General features: G+C 36.1%; 1 protein-coding gene across 1 annotated transcript in view; it reads right to left on the bottom strand.

Moving 5' to 3' along the window:
- Positions 1 to 22,590, bottom strand: part of LOC128664817 (uncharacterized) — a 165,130-nt gene that overhangs the window by 20,416 nt on the left and 122,124 nt on the right. Inside the window, 1 exon segment of the mRNA XM_053719620.1 lies at positions 11,828 to 14,234. Within this exon segment, the coding sequence (XP_053575595.1) occupies positions 11,828 to 14,234 (2,407 nt within the window).

Raw genomic sequence — 22,590 nt, 5'->3', positions numbered from 1 at the left:
CTATTACTTTGAATCATAATTGTGAGATAGAGTGACCGGCACATAAAAAATGATGTACCACAGGGGCAATAAAATCCTCTATAAAGTCTCCCCTATATAAATTATTTCACATGGGCATTTGATAAGATAAATTACAAATTACGTATTGCAGTTATAATACCCCTGTATTTTAAATTTTTGACCTGTATTGGGATGAACAAAAGTGTCTCTTTTAATTTGGCTATTGCAGTTAGAGCAGTTTAAACATGGAAAGCATCCATTATTTTTAGAATTAATATAGCCTTGCTTTAATTTTCAAAGGCCACCTACGTCTGCTCTGACCAACAGTTATCTCTTAACTTTATTTTGTCACTTAAAATGGCTCTGTTATTCTGTTGAAACCACCACCTATACTGAAAATATGAATAATTTAGTATTCTATATATAAAAGGAATTTAAACAAGAGGCAGTAATCAAGTCCCTAGTGGGGGTAGAAGAGATGTCATACAATTTTACTTTCCGGTTGCCTTCTAAATATTTACTATTGAGCATAGAGAGAGAGTTGAGATAAGGAGCACTTAATGTACAGAGAGATAGATAAGATTAAGAGGTCTGCTATTTCTGCAGGTTTAGCCATTTATATGGACATGAGCAATGAATTAAAGCTTCAATCAGCTACAGCAGCTACTTTATATTAAAAAATAAACCTAAAGAAGCAATTTTCCATACATTATTTTATTTTTCAAAATGATTTTTATTTGAATTTTAAAAGTAACAAATAATAAATGGAGCCTCACATGGCTCCTACACAAACAAAAATCACAAACTGAAAAATTCGGACAAACTCGGCCGGTTACCCATATTGACAAGACATTGATATTGATAATAAAAATCCTTCCATCATTAGGGAAGAAGGTTTAAAAGAGAACTACTCGGTCCATGCAAACATATACATAATCAATACATTACATTCAGGTCTCAGTCATCTAATGGGAGGGAAGGGGGGGGAGAGAAAAAAAAGAAAAAAGCAAGAGATGAGGGAGTGAAAGTATAGTTGTTGCCCTATATTCCATACAAAGAGGGAGTGAGGATGGGAGCTGTCGGTTATTTGGCTATGTAATAGGGATTGCGACCTATGTCGTAGCCGGCGGTTGCCACAGTGTATCATATCTATCTTTTTAATCACTCCAGGCCAATTCGAAGAGGTCTGATTTATTTAGAGAGTTATAGATATCTTTTTCCATAGTGTAGATATACGCCATGGTGCTTGTAATCTCCGTCCATTTTGGAGGAAGCTCTTTTTTTCCAGGATCTGGCAATGTTGGTTTTGACAGAAGAGAAAAGATAGATACATATCAGACTATGATGTTTAGGAAGGGTGTGTAGATTTAAATGAAGAAGAGCTAAGGCTGGGTCTAGTTATTCTAATCTCGAGGGCAGAAAGGGTCCTGAAACACAGGTTCCACACTGGCTTAATTTTTGGGCATTCCCAGCATATATGCATCATATCACTAGGGAGGCCACAGCCCCTCCAACACACCGGGGAAGTCCCTGGGAATATTTTTGACAGACGTGTGGGAACTAGGTACCAGTGGGATACAACCTTGTAATATGTTTCAAACATTGTTATACAATGTAAAGTTTTCTTAGTCACTGTTGCCAAAGTGTTTGTTAGAATGTGAATGTGAAGTAAGTGTGGCGCTAGTTCCGGTGGTATGGTTCTGTCAATTAAGTTGTAGTGTAGTGATAGTGGTCTGATTAGCCTGTGGCCCCTGTGCCAGACAGACTCCCATGGGGTAAGTGGGCGGTAAAGGTTGGGACGGAATCCCCAACTGGAGAGGAAGCTTTTGATTCTAAGAAGCTCAAACAGAGAAATGCAGGGCACACAGCATGTGGATCTAGTTGATTTAATTCAATAAAACCATCGTGATGGGCAGTAGACCAGAAGTCAGAGACTCACTTGACACCTAAACGAGTCCAGGAATTTGGGTGGATTTCAGGAAGACCCGTAAAAAAGGCCTGTGTCCAAAGTAATCAGGGAAGGATGGGGTGCTATCAAGTTAAGGTGACGAATCGTGTCCCAAACAGAGAAACATTCTAAGATTACTAGATTAGTAATACCCAGGGTTCTGCGGCTATGAGAGGGGGTCCAGATCAGGTCCCTAAGTAGAATGTTAGAGGGTAGGGAGGCTTGTTCAAGCTCTCTCCATCTGTCATGGGTCTGGAGTACTCCCCATTGGGATATATGAGTGAGCATAGCCCCTTCATAATTCTTAAAGGGACACTGAACCCAAAATTTTTCTTTTGTGATTGAGATAGAACATGCAATTTTAAGCAACTTTCAAATTTACTCCTATTATAATTTTTCCTCGTTCTCTTGCTATCTTTATTTGAAAAAGAAAGTCCAGAACCTTGGACAGCACTTGTTTATTGGTGGATGAATTTATCCACCAATCAGCAAGAACAACCCAGGTTGTTCACTAAAATGGGCCGGCATCTAAACTTACATTCTTGCTTTTCAAATAAAGATACTAAGATAATGAAGAACATTTGCTGATAGGAGTAAATTAAAAAGTTGCTTAAAATTGCATGCTCTATCTGAATCACAAAAGAAAATGTTTGGGTTCAGTGTCCCTTTAATAATGAAAGGGGAGGCCAGGCCTCCCAACTGAATGGGGAGCTGGAGGGTTTTATGTGATATCTTGGGGGTCTTTCCTTGCCAAATGAATGTTGTGAATTTGCTTTGAAATTGTGTAAAAGGTGCGTGGGGACTCTTAGGGGGAGGCATTGAAACAAATATATGAGTCTCTGTAAAAAGGACATTTTAAGAGAGGTTATACGTCCCAGCCAAGAGATAGACAAACAGTCCCATTTATGTTTGATATGCCGCAGCTCAGCTAGAAGTGGAAGGTAATTGTCTTTAATCATTTGCATTGCACTGTTAGATATCCTGATTTGGAGATGGGTCACCTGATCTCTCGACCATTTAAAGTTGAATCTATCCTTCAGACATAGGATGTAATCCTGTGGGTACCCCCACCAATAAACCACAGTTTTGGATATGTTGAGCTTAAAGAAAGAGAGGTCCCCAAAGGTTCTCGGTACATCCAAAAGTGCAGGGACCGTGTTCGTAGAGAATATAGTAATGTCATCAGCAAACAACGTGATTTTGTGCTTCGTACCAGAAAGAAAGATGCCCTCAATGTCCCTGTCTGAATGTATATGTTCCGCCAAAGGTTCCACCGCTAGCGCGAATAACAGTGGGGAAAAAGGGCATCCCTGCCTGGTGCTGTTCAAAATCTGAAATGGATTGGTGTGGAACCCTAGCCCCTTAACACTCGCTGCCAGTGTGGAATATAGAGCATGGATAGCATGACAGATGTCAGAGGGAAACTTGAAAGCCTTGAGAGTCTCCCAGAGATAGGCCCATCTGACGTGGTCAAAGGCCTTCTCGGCATCTAGGGAGATGACTGAAAAGGGCTTATTCATTCTAGGAGATTCACAAGCGATATTAATGAGGCGCCTGTATTATCTGGGCCCTCGAGATTATGGACAAAACCAACTTGATCCGGGTTAATTAAAATAGGTAGTAGTTTACAGATATGGTTGGCTAGGAGTTTGGAGTAAATTTTGACATCTGTGTTGATCAGGGAAATTGGCCTGTATTTGGAGCACAAGGAAGGGTCCTTGTTTGATTGAGGAATTGTGACAATAGAAGCTTCCAAGAACTCTTTCTTAAAACTCCCATCTTTTCTAGCTAGGCCGTAGAACCTGAGGAGCAAGGAGGAAAATTCCTGAATGTAGGTCTTATAAAATTGGGTGGGAAATCCATCCGACCCAGGGGCCTTGAAGGGCTTTAGATTTTTGATAGTTTGTTTGAGCTCTGTTAGAGTGAAGGGGGTGATGAGAGAATCCTGCTGTTCGGGAGTAAGTGTCGGGATATTCAATGAGTCAAGGAACATTTACCATACATTATATACTCTACAACTACAATAAAAAGTCTGTAGGAACACATTAAAGGGAAACATATTTACAGTACAATGTCCCTTTAATATACATGCAAATGTATCCTGCCCTTTACTACCCCTATCCCACCTGAATAAAGTACAACTCTCTAAGTTAACTGCCCAGTGATGTGAATCATGCCATCATGTTTTTGTTATGCTGATTAATATAAACACTACAAAGCTATGTGGGGATTAAAATCCATTAAGTTTGTGACAAATTAATGTATGTTTTAAAAATAACCAAAACACAATTTAAAAAGCTAAATAAATAAAGTTCCTAGATTAAAATCACAACCAGTAATTTTTATAAAGAGGTTGAAGTGGTGCACCCCCAGTCATTATTACTGCCTGCTCAGATGTGTTAACAACCATAAATTTGCAAGGCTCCTTTGATATTATTTTATAGAAAAAATGTATGGTATCTGAGTGTACTGTTGAAATTTCATGTTAAAAATGTTTTTTTTTTTATTTATATGCTAAAAATGGGAGTCAAGAAGGGCTTCAGTCATTTATTCGACCATTCATTATTTAAACAAATATATATTATTTTATGCTTATCTATAAAAGGTTATCATCTACTTCTTCATACCATTACATTTTACAGAACTTGGGGAAACCACAATGTTAGTTAAACTATCTCCACATGCTAGTAAGCAGATTCCTATTATCCATTACAGCTAACATTTTTAAAGACTCACTTTTTTCCACATGCACAAGTCAAAAAACAAATTACAAGAATATAGATAATTTACATACCAGCTTTGATCATATTATTTAGGTTTATTTAAATATTAAATATTGACAATACTCACACTGACCACAAGGATAATTTATATAATTATTTTCTACATGCTCTGGAATGCTACTCCAAAGATTTTCAAAAGAAAAACACTATTAAAGTCTATGAGGATTTTTGGAAATAAATAATTTGATAAACTTTTCTACAGATTTTGATCAACTTCAACTGTTTTTAAATGGATTTTGGTGCCTTTTAATTAAAAAGGATACTTTTCACATAGGGTCTATCTAATAGAATGGAATATACTGTAAGTATATGAAAAAGAAAACAAATACAGTGAAAAAAGCAATATGTAAACAAAAAACAACCTAACTTCATTGCATTATTTAAATACAGCATATATTTGTATGAACAAAATGCATTATCTTTACTAACAGCTCAACAATTGTTATAGGATATCCTTATTCAGGTCTTGCTCCATATGGATAAACCAACTCTACCAAACAAAAAGTGCACTAAAACAATAAATACAATAATAAAAAAAACTTGCAGATCAAAATAGGGTATATTCAATTATTTATTTAATGAAAATAACCGATTGGGTTTTAAGATTTCCTTACAGTACATTATGTATATATATATATATATATATATATATATATATATATATATATATATATATATATATATATATAATCCAACGTAGAGCACACTCACACCTTCAAATTCAGCTGCCAGGGTGCCCAACAATTGTTATAAGATATCCTTATTCAGGCCTTAATCCTTAAACCAACTCTACCAAACAAAAAGTGCACTAAAACAATGAATACAATAATAAATAAAAACTTACAAATCAAAATATGGTATATTCAATTATTTGTTTATTGAAAATAACCTGTTGGGTTTTAAGATTTCCTTACAGTAAATTATATATATATATATATATATATATATCTCCATATAGTATATATATATATATACTGTATATATATTTATATATATATATATATATATATATATATATATATATATATATATATATAAATAAAATGTGTGTAAAGCTCTTCTGTTGTACACAGTTTGACCTTGAAAAAAATCACATGGCTTTATTTGGATATATTATTAGACTACAAAACATTAATAAAAAACATTTAAAATCTTGTTGTATATAAATTATATCATAACAGCAGGGAAATTTATATGCATTCAAAAGCTGGATATATGGATTCAAAAGCTTAAAAAATCACATTAGAATTATTTAAAAATGCTATCGCTGGTCATTAAGGTGTTAACAAATTAAAAAAACTGTTGTCATGTGTCATCACTGGGAGGGGCTTTCAGAGCTGATTATGTAACTGTCTGCTACAAGGTGGCCAAGTAGCCATGGGAGCCTGCTTGGATACTGTAAAGAGCTTAAAGGAGCAAGACGGGGTAAGTATTTAAACCACATAATCTCAACTCAAAGGGAGCGTCTACTTGATTTTTTATTTTGGTCTGTATAAAGGTTTAAATTCAAAAAGAAACAAAAATTGACATCTAGTATATAAATGCACAATATTCAAATATCAAGGACACAGAATACAAGGTTACCCCAAGTATACAATTAAACAATTATAATGTTCTCAGGACATTTCCGTAAAACTAAAAAATTATTTACAAATATAATATCCAACATTAACTTAAAATGTCAATTCACAGATTAATTTTTCCAAAAAAGTACTCAGTAGGCCTCTCTTCGACCTCTCTCTCTATCTCTTCGACATCAAATAGTGATAGTGATAATAGAAGGTTTGTGATATAAAGAGACCACTTTTGGGCCTCAACTTACATTTTTTTACTATAAGTAAATTATCTAATAGAGCAAATAAGAAAAAATGAAAACACTATTCAGCAATTAAGAAAAAATGAAAACACTATTCTTTTATATATATATATATATATATATATATATATATATATATATATATATACACTGTATATTCCAATCATGAAGACTCAGCTTTATCATAATTCAACACAATTTTTATTGTAGTGATTTGCATCCGACGTTTCAGCCCACACCTGATATAACCTTTTTGGAGTGCCTAATCCATTTGGAATATATATATATATATATATATATATATATATATATATTATATTATATATATATATATATAGAGAGAGAGAGAGAGAGAGAGAGAGAGAAGCTTTAGAATTGCTTAATATTAAATTTGAAATTGCATGGGCCACTTTGTCCCCTTGACACTAATAACAGCATATATACAAATATAGTACACTTTAGCATATGAATAAAGAAAACTGATTTAGCATATGAACCGAGAAAACCACTAAATATTAAAATTTTAATTACACGGCCCACTTTTTCACCCTTGTCACAAGGAACAGCTTATTAACTTGACATATAATCTGTTAAACAACATCTGATAATACTGTCATGTATCTTTCTTTTTCAAACCTTTAGGAATCATACGGCTAGATTTAGAGTTCTGCGGCCAAAGGGGTGCGTTAGCTACGCTGGCTTTTTTTCTCCCGCACCTTTTAAATACCACTGGTATTTAGAGTTCACAGAAGGGCTGCGTTAGGCTCCAAAAAAGGGAGCGTAGAGCATATTTATAGCCACTGCAACTCTAAATACCAGCGTTGCTTACGGACGCGGCCAGCTTCAAAAACGTGCTCATGCACGATTCCCCCATAGAAAACAATGGGGCTGTTTGAGCTGAAAAAAAACCTAACACCTGCAAAAAAGCAGCGTTCAGCTCCTAACGCAGCCCCATTGTTTCCTATGGGGAAACACTTCCTAAGTCTGCACCTAACACCCTAACATGAACCCCGAGTCTAAACACCCCTAACCTTACGCTTATTAACCCCTAATCTGCCGCCCCCGCTATCGCTAACCCCTGCATATTATTATTAACCCCTAATCTGCCACTCAGTACACCGCAGCAACCTACGTTATCCCTATGTACCCCTAATCTGCTGCCCCTAACACCGCCGACCCCAATGTTATATTTATTAACCCCTAATCTACCGCCCCCAACGTCACCTCCACCTACCTACAATAATTAACCCCTAATATGCCGACCGGATCTCACCGCTACTCTAATAAATGTATTAACCCCTAAAGCTAAGTCTAACCCTAACACCCCCCTAAGTTAAATATAATTTAAATCTAACGAAATAAATTAACTCTTATTAAATAAATTATTCCTATTTAAAGCTAAATACTTACCTGTAAAATAAACCCTAATATAGCTACAATATAAATTATAATTATATTGTAGCTATTTTAGGATTAATATTTATTTTACAGGCAACTTTGTAATTATTTTAACCAGGTACAATAGCTATAGTTGCCTAGTTAAAATAATTACAAAATTACGTGTAAAATAAATCCTAACCTAAGTTACAATTAAACCTAACACTACACTATCAATAAATAAATTAAATTAAATACCTACAATTATCTACAATTAAACCTAACACTACACTATCAATAAATTAATTAAATACAATACCTACAAATAAATACAATGAAATAAACTAACTAAAGTACAAAAAATGAAAAAGAACTAAGTTACAAAAAATAAAAAAATATTTACAAACATTAGAAAAATATCACAACAATGTTAAACTAATTACACCTACTCTACGCCCCCTAATAAAATAAGAAAGACCCCCAAAATAAATTAAAATAGAAAAGCTCTTTTACCTTACCAGCCCTGAAAAGGGCCCTTTGTGGGGCATGCCCCAAAGAATTCAGCTCTTTTGCCTGTAAAAAAAAAACATACAATACCCCCCCAACATTACAACCCACCACCCACATACCCCTAATCTAACCCAAACCCCCCTTAAATAAACCTAACACTAAGCCCCTGAAGATCTTCCTACCTTATCTTCACCACGCCGGGTTCACCGTTCGATCCAGAAGAGCTCCTCCGATGTCTTGATCCAAGCCCAAGCGGGGGGCTGAAGATGTCCATGATCCGACTGAAGTCTTCATCCAAGCGGGAGCTGAAGAGGTCCATGATCGGGCTGAGGTCTTCATCCAAGCGGGAGCTGAAGAGGTCCATGATCGGGCTGAAGTCTTCTATCAAGCGGCATCTTCAATCTTCTTTCTTCCGGATCCATGTTCATCCCGCCGACGCGGAACATCCATCTTCACCGACGACTTCCCGACGAATGACGGTTCCTTTAAGGGACGTCATCCAAGATGGCGTCCCTCGAATTCCGATTGGCTGATAGGATTCTATCAGCCAATCGGAATTAAGGTAAGAAAATTCTGATTGGCTGATGGAATCAGCCAATCAGAATCAAGTTCAATCCGATTGGCTGATCCGATCAGCCAATCAGATTGAGCTTGCATTCTATTGGCTGTTCCGATCAGCCAATCAGAATTTTAGGGGTTAACAAATATAATATAGGGGTCGGCGGTGTTAGGGGCAGCAGATTAGGGGTTCATAGGGATAACGTAGGTGGCAGCGGTGTGCGGTCGGCAGATTAGGGGTTAAAAAAATTTAATAGAGTGGCGGCGATGTGGGGGGACCTTGGTTTAGGGGTACATAGGTAGTTTATGGGTGTTAGTGTACTTTAGAGCACAGTAGTTAAGAGCTTTATAAACCGGCGTTAGCGCAGAAAGCTCTTAACTACTGACTTTTTTCTGCGGCTGGAGTTTTGTTGTAAGATTTCTAATGCTCACTTCAGCCAAGACTCTAAATACCGGCGTTAGGAAGATCCCATTGAAAAGATAGGATACGCAAATGGCGTAGGGGGATCTGCGGTATGGAAAAGTCGCGGCTGCAAAGTGAGCGTTAGACCCTTTCCTGACTGACTCCAAATACCAGCGGGCGGTAAAAAACAGCGTTAGGAGCCTCTAACGCTGGTTTTGACGGCTACCGCCCAACTCTAAATCTAGGCCATAGTATCCAATTTGCATATTCAAAATACCTCCCTTTGTTTTAACAGAATTTCCCAATTTCCTCCCCTTCTTGGTGGAAAAGGTGGTGAGGTGCCTATTTGTGACTATAATTTAGCCTTTCCCAGTCAAACACTTTGCCATATACCATATCCCTTTTAACAAAAAAATGTATTAATATTAATATGTTACATTTTTATTAAAAAGTGTACATATGTGTGTAATACTTTATTTCAATGTGTTTTATAAGAGTTTTGTGCAACTTTTTTTAACCTTTACAGTTTACTTCAGGTCTGAAGTTGCACTAAATATTCTAGCACAGTTTCGGCTTTCACTTGAGCACACGCAATAACTTTCAAGTTGTTATATGAGCGTAAGCACATTTACAATATCCATTAAAAGTATAGGTTGCACTCAAGCGAAGTTGGCAGTTTTCTCACTGAAAAAAATACCTAGAATGGGGTATAAATATTAGCAGCATCTAAAAATTCAAAAACATCTTAGCACTGGGGTGGGAAATAGCATAGCAGTTAATAGGTTAATTAGTATACACAATGTAAAGAAAACGGCAAATTTTGCTGCCATAAAGTGTCTTTAACATTCTGTGGCAGCAGTGTATGTAACTATATATAACTTTGATATAAACATTGTTACAAACACTGCTGCCAGATGGCTAAAGACATGTGCATGCTCCTGAACTCACCTAGGATTACTCTTTAACAGAAGAACTAAGCAAAATTGATAATAAAAGTACATTTGAAATTTGTTTAAAATTGCATTTTCTTTCTGAATCATGGATGTCTAATTTTGACTTTACTGTCCTTTAAATAATCTATTGTTTGCTTTTAAATAACATCAAATATGATACTTACACTTGTCTAAATAATTTCTGAAGTATCATATAATACAATTTACATTCAAAAGTTGATATTTCAAATAGTTTTAACACTCACTGTAAAACCAAAAGGGTTTGTGTACTTTTATCACCAATTTTGCTTTGTTCTCTTGGTATTCTTAGTTGAAAGCTAAACCTAGGAGGTTCATATGCTTATTTCTTAGACCTTGAAGGCCGCCTCTAATCTAGATGCATTTTGACATTTCTTTCACCACTAGAGGGTGTTAGTTAATGTGTTTCATATAGATAACATTGAGCTCATGCACATGAATTTACCGTGGAGTGAGCACTTATTGGCTAAAATGCAAGTGTGTTAAAAGAACTGAAATAAGGGGGCAGTCTGCAGAGACTTAAATACAAGGTAATTACAGAGGTAAGACATGTATTATTATAACTGTGTTGGTTATGCAAAACTGGGGAATGGGTAATTAAGGGATTATCTATCTAAACAACAAAAATGCTGGTGTTGACTGTTCCTTTAATAATTTTAATTCAAAACATGTGCAAATCATTATTTCATATCATTTTCAATAGTTTTGTATTGACTATGTTTAGGGTAAAATGTTATAAAGCTAAAAATGCTAAAAATGTGTTTTCTGGTATATTGAAATGACAGTTTTCAATTGTTTATTTGCAGGGTATATTGGGTTTAATGCTTTAGAAGTGTTTTAGTTAAATGTGTTATAGTAGGGTTAGGAATGTAATTGGCTTGAATAAAATAATAACTGCAAAATCAATCCGATAAATATTAGAAGGTTATTCATGTAGACTGGAATCCATGCCACTAAAAGTAATATCTTGGATAATAAGTAAGTTTTTTACAGTATCAACAATTGCAAAAAACCAAACATATACAATCTATTACAATCTGATGAGTTCCGTGCAAAGCACTCACACTTCATCAGATACTTTTTTTCTTAACCTATGCACAGCAGTGAAAGGGATTACTAACTGTCCAATACCAGTTGACAATTGTTAAAACACAAAACACTCTCTAACTGTGATTAGCTATCTTACAAATGGGCAATCCATTTACATGAGAGTGGTAACTTATGATTATACAGTATGAAGAAGACCTATAAAAATATTAAGCTTACTTGATCTGTGTGTATTGTAGTTACAACGTGTTATGTGGATATATTGTATAATGAGATTTGCTCAATAGCTTGATAATGTGTAATAAAATGATATAATGATGCAAAATATTTATGCATTGTTACTCGGTTCATTTGTATTGATGGTCTACATATCAATTTACTTAAATATACTAACTATTAAGAAAAGTCTCTTACCTGCATGAGACTTGTAGAAGTAATTTCATCTTTTACAGAACTGTCTCTAGTACATGAGTCATTAGTATCAATAAGATTATCAGTTGGAACATTCTCAGCTGGTTTGAGATGTGCAAATTCATTTTGACTTGAATCCAATGATACACAAACATCATAAGAGTACGGCAGGGGCAAACTTCCATCAATTAACTGAGAAGGATATCTCAGAGCAACTTGAGGATATAAATCTCTGCTTAAAGTTCCAAAAGAAGTTGTAGTATTTGTTTTTCTGCATTTAGAAATTATTGTAATTATTACTGTAAAAATAAATAAAACAGAAATCACAGCTATGGAAAGGACCAAGTAAAATGTTACATTGGACTGAGTTTCTGAATCTCTGGGCTGTCTGCTTATCTCTGGAAGTATTTGTTGATATGTATCTGCCACCACTATCTTTAGGGTAGCTGTAGCAGAGAGGGATGGTTCTCCATTGTCTTTTACCATAACCACAACCTTTTGTCTTAAAGAATCTATATCCAGGAAAGTGCGTGCCAACCTAATTTCTCCTGTGTGCTGCCCAATGATGAAAGAAGCTGGTTCTGGGACATGTAGAAAGTAATAAGAAAGCCAAGCATTGTGTCCAGAGTCAGCATCCACTGCAATTACTTTGGTTATTAAATAACCTTTTTCAGATGTACGGGGAATAAACTCAAATAGTGCCATTTCATCAGAGTCTGGTGATGGGTAGAGAATCTTAGGAGCATTGTCATTCCTATCAATGATGCATATTCTTACTGTGGCATTAGTGCTTAGAGGAGGTGATCCACTGTCTTTAGCCATTATTTGGAACTGGAATTCTCTTAACTGTTCATAATCAAATGAACGTTGTGCATAAACAACTCCAGTTGCTGAGTTTATGGAAATATATGAAGATATAGGAATGTTCTCAATATTTATGTCAAGAATTGAGAATATTATTTTAGCATTCTCATTAATATCGAAGTCAGAGGCATGGACTCTGTATACTGAGGTTCCAGCTACATTGTTTTCTATAATATAGGCCACATCATTTTCTCGATCAAAAACTGGCATATTGTCATTTACATCTGAAATTGATAAATTAATAGTTTTGTTGGTAAGCATTGGAGGAATCCCTTTGTCTTCTGCCTTAATTAGGATTGTGTAATCTGATACCTTTTCTCTATCCACAGTATGTGTAGTTACAAGTTTGTAATAACCTAGAGATGATGGTATTAATTTAAATGGCAGATTCTCTGTGACTTGGCAAATCACCTCACCATTTTGACCTGAGTCCAAATCATATACATTAATTAGTGCTATAAGTGTGCCAGGTAAGGAGTCCTCTGGAATTGGTGAAGACAACGATGTAAGTATTATTCTAGGTGCATTGTCATTAACATCAACAATCTGAATTGACACTGTGCAGTGTGTCACTAATCCACCCCCATCTTTAGCTTCCACTGTCATTTCATAACTTTTTGTAACTTCAAAGTCCACCTCTCCTTTTGTTCTAATGTCACCATTTTGAGAATCTAAAGTGAAAGTTTCCATGGCATTTTCCGCAATGTGAATAAATGAATAGGTAATTTCTGCATTTGAACCTTCATCTGCATCAGTAGCATTTAGCTGGAGAACTAGAAAACCATTCATTACATTTTCTTTTAAATTTTCTTTGTATTTGTCCTTGCTGAACACGGGGAAATTATCATTTACATCCTGAACTACAATCCTTATTACAGCAGTTCCAGATTTTACAGGTTTGCCACCATCATAAGCAGTTAAAATTAAATTATAAATGCTTTGGTTTTCACGATCCAAAGGTTTTTCCAATATAAGTTCAGGATATTTAACTCCATCAGTGCTAGTTTTTTCTCCCAAAGTAAAGTACAGATTTGGACTGAGCTTGTAATTCTGTAAAGAATTACTACCTAGATCTGGATCTTGTGCATTTCCTAAAACAAAATGTGCTCCAAGAAATGCAGACTCACTTATTCCAATATCATATATTTTTTTAGAAAAATGTGGTGGATTGTCATTTATATCTTTAATTTCAATCATAACATGAAAAACATTCACAGGATTTTCAACCACTATTTCTAGATTTAATAAGCAATTCTGTCCTGTCTCACATATTGCTTCTCTGTCTATTCTATCACTTACAAAAAAATTGCCATTTTCTAAACTGATATTAAAATATTGTTTTTTAGTATGAGATGCAATACGCAGTTTTCGAGCTTTTAAATCTTTACTATCCATACTAAAATCATTTGCAACATTACCTACTACAGAACCTTGTTTAATTTCTTCATAAATCGAGTAATGATGTTGATTGGATGCAGCCTCACAAAGGAATGATATTAATAAAAATATTACTTGCCAAATCATTTTGTTCCTCAGCTTCTGTTTTCTATTTTCAGTATTGGTAATCCAAATTGCAAGAGTAGTGAAAATGGTGCAATGAATTTAGCAATTCCTATCAATTCTAAGCATCAGTAGAACAAGATATATACAGCACTTCTTTCTTATTGACCAACAGCGGCACACTGAGTCTAAACTGTGGAACTGCAGAGAAATTATTTTATTATTTTACAAATATAACAAAATATCATTGTTAATTTTAATAAAGCCAGATTACTGCAAAAAAGATGAGATTGTTGAAAAGATTTTATAGGATACTTATCAATTGGATAAAAAAAAACTGTATGGATTAAAGAAAAGTAGCAAAATTAATTTGGAATTGTATGATTTCTCCAGATTTTCTACAGGCTTGTAATACAGTACAATGTTAAATGTAAATGATAATGATAGTATAATTTTACATGTGGTAGACTATTTAGGATTATCCAGCTGGTCAACCTGTTTTCCTAGTTGCAGTTTACTTGATACCGATTGTGGATTATGATTCCAGCAATTTCACTGAGACATTTTAATTTTCATTCAGTACTTGTAACCTATTTTAACAATGTCTATTCATTTATGATTTTACATATATATGTGATTTTTATTTAAAAAATAATTAAATATATTTAATTTATTGAGTAATTCATTCAGCAACGCTGCCTTGTATATATTTAATTTCTTAAAGGAATATATACATATACATTTTTTACATGTAACTTGAAATTGTAAACTAATAGAAGCATAACAGGAAAATTAAATATTTTTACTTACTAAACTGAGTGAGATCATCTCAATACACTAGTAATAGAGCTTCCATTGAAAAAGTTAAACCAGTATATTTGTTGTTACACACAGCTACATGTTCATGAGTTGCATCACACACATATACAGTATATATATATATATATATATATATATATATATATATATATATATATATATATATACTCTATGAATTTTGATATATATGGTTTTCTAGTTTCCCATACAAATGCTACAAATGCTGATGAAGGTTCTAATGCAAGAAGTATATCTTAATTAATTCACATTGCTAAAAATGCTATGGAAACTTTTAACTTTAGATTATTTTAGTGGTGACATAAGATCAAAAGGAGTGGTGGACCTTGAAGTTACAAAAACATTATGAAATGATGGTGGAAGCTTAAAGGGACATTATACACCAATTTTCATATAACTGCAGGTAATAGACACTACTATGAGCGACGTTGGAGAAAATCCCGTAAGTACCTAAGTAAACAACCCCTAAACCACCAGCCCCCCACAACGCAAAGTACTTAAATAAACTATTAACCCATAAACTGCAACCCCCCAAAATGCAAAGTACCAAAATAAACTATTAACCCCTAACCTGCCATCCCCCCACAACGCAAAGTACTTAAATAAATTATTATCTCCTAAACCGCCATTCCCCCACAACGCATAGTATCTAAATAAACTATTAACCCCTAAACTGCCAACCCCCCACAACTCAAAGTCATAAACTAACAACTAAAACCCCTAACCTAACACCCCTTATCTTAACCCAATTTAAACACCCTTAAATTAAATAAAAACTATACTAACTACCTTAAAAAATGAAAACCTACCTGTACAATTAAAATATCCTAAAAAATATAACATTACATAAAAAAAAAAACTAACATTGCAAAAAACTATAAAAACTACCCTTACAAAAAATAAAAAAACAAAATAACAAAAAATAATAAAAAACACCCCAAAATAAAAAAACATATTCTACAAATAAACTACCAATAGCTTTTAAAAGGGCCTTTTGTAGGGCATTGCCCCTAAATTAACAGCTCTTTTGCAAAAAAAGGTATCCCCTAACCTTACAACCCCGCACCCCCCACCCCTAAAATAAAAAACCTAGCAAAAAAAATTAAACTACCCATTGCTCCTTCGCTGACCATAGAAATAAAAATAAACTAAACTTAAAAAAAAAGCCAACACAAAAAATGTAAAAAAAAAATAACTCTTACCCGAAAATAGGTACTCACCAATGATGGTGGGCGGTGTTCCATCTTCATCCCGGCGGAGCGCCAGCTTCTTCCATTGGCAGGTCATCCTCTATCTTCATCCCGGTGGTGGAGATTTATCGTCTATCTTCATCCCAGTGGCGGCTGTGAAGTCTTCATCAAAGTCGACGGCGAAGTTGGTGGTCCTCTTCAGAGCATCGACTGGGAGCATCTCTTCATGAGGTCTCCAGCCACACACTTAAGATTGAATGCAATGTACGCCTTTTATATAGGGGTTCCCCTGCATTCCTACTGGCTGATTTGATTCCTCTTGGGGGGAGATGGCAATTTAGAGGTTAATAATTTATTTAGGTACTTTGCATTGTGGGGGGATGGCGGTTCAGGGGTTAATAGGGGTTTTTAGGGTTTGCGATATGGCGGGATGGCGTATTAGGGGTTATTAGGCTAGGGGCTTATGGTAGGGTGTTAGGTTTGTTTTTCAATTTTATCGGTTTAATAAAAAGGGTGGTTTCTTTTATTTCAATGGGAGAACACATGCATCCACACACCAAAACTCCGCTGTTTTTGATTCCCGGGTTACAGCTAGCAAAAAAAAAAACATTTTTTCAACTTGTAATACAAGCGGATCTCGAGAATCTCAAAAAACATATCTCTAGCAGTTATTTTGCAAACGGTATGTTTCGATTTGGCCCGCGACTTGTAATCCGGCCCAAAGTAGATTTCAAAGTAGATTCCATCAGAAATTAAATAATCTCTTAACACACTACCAGTCTCCAACCCCCTCAATTGATCACCAATGTCCAAAGCCCACAAAGCCACAGATTCTTATTTTTTTCTCCTGCTACTGAGGAAGAAGTCTCTGCCCTTACACCTCCTCTCATTTCACTACCTGTCCCCTTGATCCCATCACCACTGCTGCCCTCAATTTCTCCTACTCTAACTCCTATCCTCACAGATATTCTTAATCTATCACTCTGCACTGGTATATTTCCCTTATCCCTTAAATATGCACTAATCACACCTATCCTCAAAAACTCTTCTCTCAATCCATCATCCCCATCCAACTACCACCCTATTTCCCTACTCCCCCCTGCCTCAAAACTTCTGGAAAGGCTCATATATACACATTTATCACATTTCCACTTATTAATCTCCCTCCTTGATCCATTGCAATCTGGATTTTGCACACTCCACAGAAACTGCAATCATTAAGGTTGCTAATAACCTAATTACAGCAAAATCAAAAAGGCCATTTTTCTCTGTTAATCCTTCTTGATCTGTCTGCAGCCTTTAGCACTGCTGACTACACTCTCTTCCTCCAAACCCTTCAATCCTTCTGCATCTGCCACACAGCCCTCTTGTGGCCCTACTCTCACCTGTCTAGCCTAACCATTAGTGTAACCTTCTCTGGCACATCCTCTGACCTGTTACCACTTTCTGTTGAGGTTTCACAAGGCTCTGTCCTTGGTCCCCTTCTCTTCTCAATTTATACATCATCCTTAGGTTCCTTAATACAGTCCCATGGGTTTCAATACCATTTGTATGCCGATGATACCCAAATTTACATCTCTGCAGAAGACCTTTCCCCATACTTACTAACTTGTGTCAATAACTGTCTTTCTAATATTTCATCCTTGATGTCCTCCCACTACCTAAAGCTAAATCTCTCTAAAACTGAGCTCCTTATCCCCACCCCCTTCTTCCAAAATCCCTACCTCCCAACTTTCTCTAACTGTTGACAATAACATAATTACCCCAATCCCACATGCCAGATGTCTTGGGGGTCACACAACTCAGCTCTATCTTTCAATCCCCACATCCAGTCTTTGGCCAATTCCTGCCACCTCCACCTTAAAAACATCTCCAAAATGTGCCACTTCCTCACACAAGACACAACTAAATTTTAAACCCACTCTTGCATCATTTCCTGTCTTGACTATTGCAACTTCTTCCTCTCCGTCCTCTCTATCTGCCATCTATCTCCCTTACAATCCATAATAAATTCCTCTGCCAGGCTGATCTTTCTTACACGTCACTCCTGCTGCACCTCTCTCCAGAATGGCCCCTATTTTGTGTAACTCTCTGCCTACACGACTCTTCCCTAGTTTTTAAACTTCCAAGCACTCCTTAATGACTCTACTATTCAGGAATGCATATAATATACACTAACATTTTCCTAAAAACTTACTTAGAAGCTCCAAGTTTAGTATTGTTGATGCGGTTATGCTTGGACAACCATTGAAAGGGGCTGAGAAAGCAGGAAGAGCAGACACTTACCCCCCCCCCCCCCTTCCCTGCATATGAAAAGACCCATTACACAAACAAGAGAAGTTTTAGTTTAAAGGAGGAGTCTGTAGACTTCAGTCTACATCTGATACTTTGGGGCTTGGTTAGGAGACTGAAAATCAGCACGTTATTAAAAAAATAACCAAAACTATACATTGTTACAAAAACACTCCCATATGGGATATGTAAATGGATCATCTACAAAACATTTATACACAGAAAAATCTATTATTAATATTAATGTTTTGTAATATTTTATCTTTAATATTCCAATAAGGCACATTGATGTTAGCAATTCTTCATGTGCGTTAACCCAACCACGTTAGTCCTAAGTTGCAAACCCTGATTTGCGCTAAGCATATTTTACATTTCTATGTTCTCCCCATAGAAAATTCTGTACTTTTTATTATTATATATATATATATATATATATATATATAAGGCACTAAGGCCTAGATTTAGAGTTCGGCGGTAGCCGTGAAAACCAGCGTTAGAGGCTCCTAACGCTGGTTTTAGGCTACCGCCGGTATTTGGAGTCAGTGATTAAAGGGTCTAACGCTCACTTTTCAGCCGCGACTTTTCCATACCGCAGATCCCCTTACGTCAATTGCGTATCCTATCTTTTCAATGGGATCTTTCTAACGCTGGTATTTAGAGTCGTTTCTGAAGTGAGCGTTAGAGCTCTAACGACAAAACTCCAGCCGCCGGAAAATAGCAGGAGTTAAGAGCTTTCTGGGCTAACGCCGGTTCATAAAGCTCTTAACTACTGTACCCTAAAGTACACTAACACCCATAAACTACCTATGCACCCCTAAACCGAGGTCCCCCCACATCGCCGCCACTCGATTAAAAATTTTTAACCCCTAATCTGCCGACCGCCACCTACGTTATACTTATGTACCCCTAATCTGCTGCCCCTAACACCGCCGACCCCTGTATTACATTTATTAACCCCTAACCTGCCCCCCACAACGTCGCCGCCAGCTACTTACAATAATTAACCCCTAATCTGCCGACCGCAAAGCGCCGCCACCTACGTTATCCTTATGTACCCTAATCTGCTGCCCCTAACACCGCCGACCCCTATATTATATTTATTAACCCCTAATCTGCCCCCCTCAACGTCGCCGACACCTGCCTACACTTATTAACCCCTAATCTGCCGAGCGGACCTGAGCGCTACTATAATAAAGTAATTAACCCCTAATCCGCCTCACTAACCCTATCATAAATAGTATTAACCCCTAATCTGCCCTCCCTAACATCGCCGACACCTAACTTCAATTATTAACCCCTAATCTGACGACCGGAGCTCACCGCTATTCTAATAAATGTATTAACCCCTAAAGCTAAGTCTAACCCTAACACTAACACCCCCCTAACTTAAATATAATTTAAATCTAACAAAATAAATTAACTCTTATTAAATAAATTATTCCTATTTAAAGCTAAATACTTACCTGTAAAATAAATCCTAATATAGCTACAATATAAATTATAATTATATTATAGCTATTTTAGGATTAATATTTATTTTACAGGCAACTTTGTAATTATTTTAACCAGGTACAATAGCTATTAAATAGTTAAGAACTATTTAATAGTTACCTAGTTAAAATAATAACAAATTTACCTGTAAAATAAATCCTAACCTAAGTTATAATTAAACCTAACACTACACTATCAATAAATTAATTAAATAAACTACCTACAATTACCTACAATTAACCTAACACTACACTATCAATAAATAAATTAAATACAAATGCTACAAATAACTACAATTACATAAACTAACTAAAGTACAAAAAATAAAAAAGAACTAAGTTACAAAAAATAAAAAAATATTTACAAACATAAGAAAAATATTACAACAATTTTAAACTAATTACACCTAATCTAAGCCCCCTAATAAAATAACAAAGACCCCCAAAATAAAAAAATGCCCTACCCTATTCTAAATTAATTGAGTTAAAAGCTCTTTTACCTTACCAGCCCTGAACAGGGCCCTTTGCGGGGCATGCCCCAAGAAAATCAGCTCTTTTGCCTGTAAAAAAAAACATACAATACCCCCCCCCCCAACATTTCAACCCACCACCCACATACCCCTAATCTAACCCAAACCCCCCTTAAATAAACCTAACACTAAGCCCCTGAAGATCTTCCTACCTTGTCTTCACCATCCAGGTATCACCGATCCGTCCTGGCATCCGGTGCTGAAGAGGTCCAGAAGAGGCTCCAAAGTCTTCCTCCTATCCGGCAAGAAGAGGACATCCGGACCGGCAAACATCTTCTCCAAGCGGCATCTTCTATCTTCTTCCATCCGGTGTGGAGCGGGTCCATCTTGAAGCAGCTGACGCGGATCCATCCTCTTCTTCCGGCGTCTCCCGATGAATGACGGTTCCTTTAAGGGACGTCATCCAAGATGGCGTCCTTCGAATTCCGATCAGCCAATAGAATGCGAGCTCAATCTGATTGGCTGATTGGATCAGCCAATAGGATTGAACTTGATTCTGATTGGCTGATTCCATCAGCCAATCAGAATATTCCTACCTTAATTCCGATTGGCTGATAGAATCCTATCAGCCAATCGGAATTCGAGGGACGCCATCTTGGATGACGTCATTTAAAGGAACCGTCATTCGTCGTTCAGTCGTCGGCCAGGATGGATGTTCCGCGGTGGAGGTCTTCAGGATGCTGCCGCTTCGCTCCGGATGGATGCCGCTTGGATGAAGACTTCAATCGGATGGAAGAACTCTTCTGCCCCGCTTGGATGAAGACTTCAGCTGGATCATGGACCTCTTCAGCCCCCCCGCTTGGGCTTGGATCAGGACATCGGAGGAGCTCTTCTGGACCGATCGGTGAACCTGGTATGGTGAAGACAAGGTAGGAAGATCTTCAGGGGCTTAGTGTTAGGTTTATTTAAGGGGGGTTTGGGTTAGATTAGGGGTATGTGGGTGGTGGGTTGTAATGTTGGGGGGGGGGGATTGTATGTTTTTTTTTTACAGGCAAAAGAGCTGATTTTCTTGGGGCATGCCCCGCAAAGGGCCCTGTTCAGGGCTGGTAAGGTAAAAGAGCTTTTAAATGTATTAATTTAGAATAGGGTAGGGCATTTTTTTATTTTGGGGGTCTTTGTTATTTTATTAGGGGGCTTAGAGTAGGTGTAATTAGTTTAAAATTGTTGTAATATTTTTCTTATGTTTGTAAATATTTTTTTATTTTTTGTAACTTAGTTCTTTTTTATTTTTTGTACTTTAGTTAGTTTATGTAATTGTAGTTATTTGTAGGAATTGTATTTAATTTATTTATTGATAGTGTAGTGTTAGGTTAATTGTAGGTAATTGTAGGTAGTTTATTTAATTAATTTATTGATAGGGTAGTGTTAGGTTTAATTATAACTTAGGTTAGGATTTATTTTACAGGTAATTTTGTTATTATTTTAACTAGGTAACTATTAAATAGTTCTTAACTATTTAATAACTATTGTACCTGGTTAAAATAATTACCAAGTTGCCTGTAAAATAAATATTAATCCTAAAATAGCTACAATGTAATTATAATTTATATTGTAGTTATATTAGGATTTCTTTTACAGGTAAGTATTTAGCTTTAAATAGGAATAATTTATTTAATAAGAGTTAATTTATTTCGTTAGATTTAAATTATATTTAAGTTAGGGGGGTGTTAGTGTTAGGGTTAGACTTAGCTTTAAGGGTTAAAGATTATTAGAAGCATTTATTAGAATAGCGGTGAGCTCCAGTCGTCAGATTAGGGGTTAATAATTGAAGTTAGGTGTCGGCGATGTTAGGGAGGGCAGATTAGGGGTTAATACTATTTATGATAGGGTTAGTGAGGTGGATTAGGGGTTAATAACTTTATTATAGTAGCGGTGCGGTCCGCTCGGCAGATTAGGGGTTAATAAGTGTAGGCAGGTGTCGGCGACGTTGTGGGGGGCAGATTAGGGGTTAATAAATATAATATAGGGGTCGGCGGTGTTAGGGGCAGCAGATTAGGGGTACATAAGGATAACGTAGGTGGCGGCGCTTTGCGGTCGGCAGATTAGGGGTTAATTATTGTAGG

The sequence above is a fragment of the Bombina bombina genome, chromosome 6 (genome assembly GCF_027579735.1).
Source record: "Bombina bombina isolate aBomBom1 chromosome 6, aBomBom1.pri, whole genome shotgun sequence".
Taxonomy (NCBI): Eukaryota; Metazoa; Chordata; class Amphibia; order Anura; family Bombinatoridae; genus Bombina; species Bombina bombina.
Note: the sequence above shows the minus strand (reverse complement) of the source record. Positions and strands in the feature narration are given on the sequence as shown.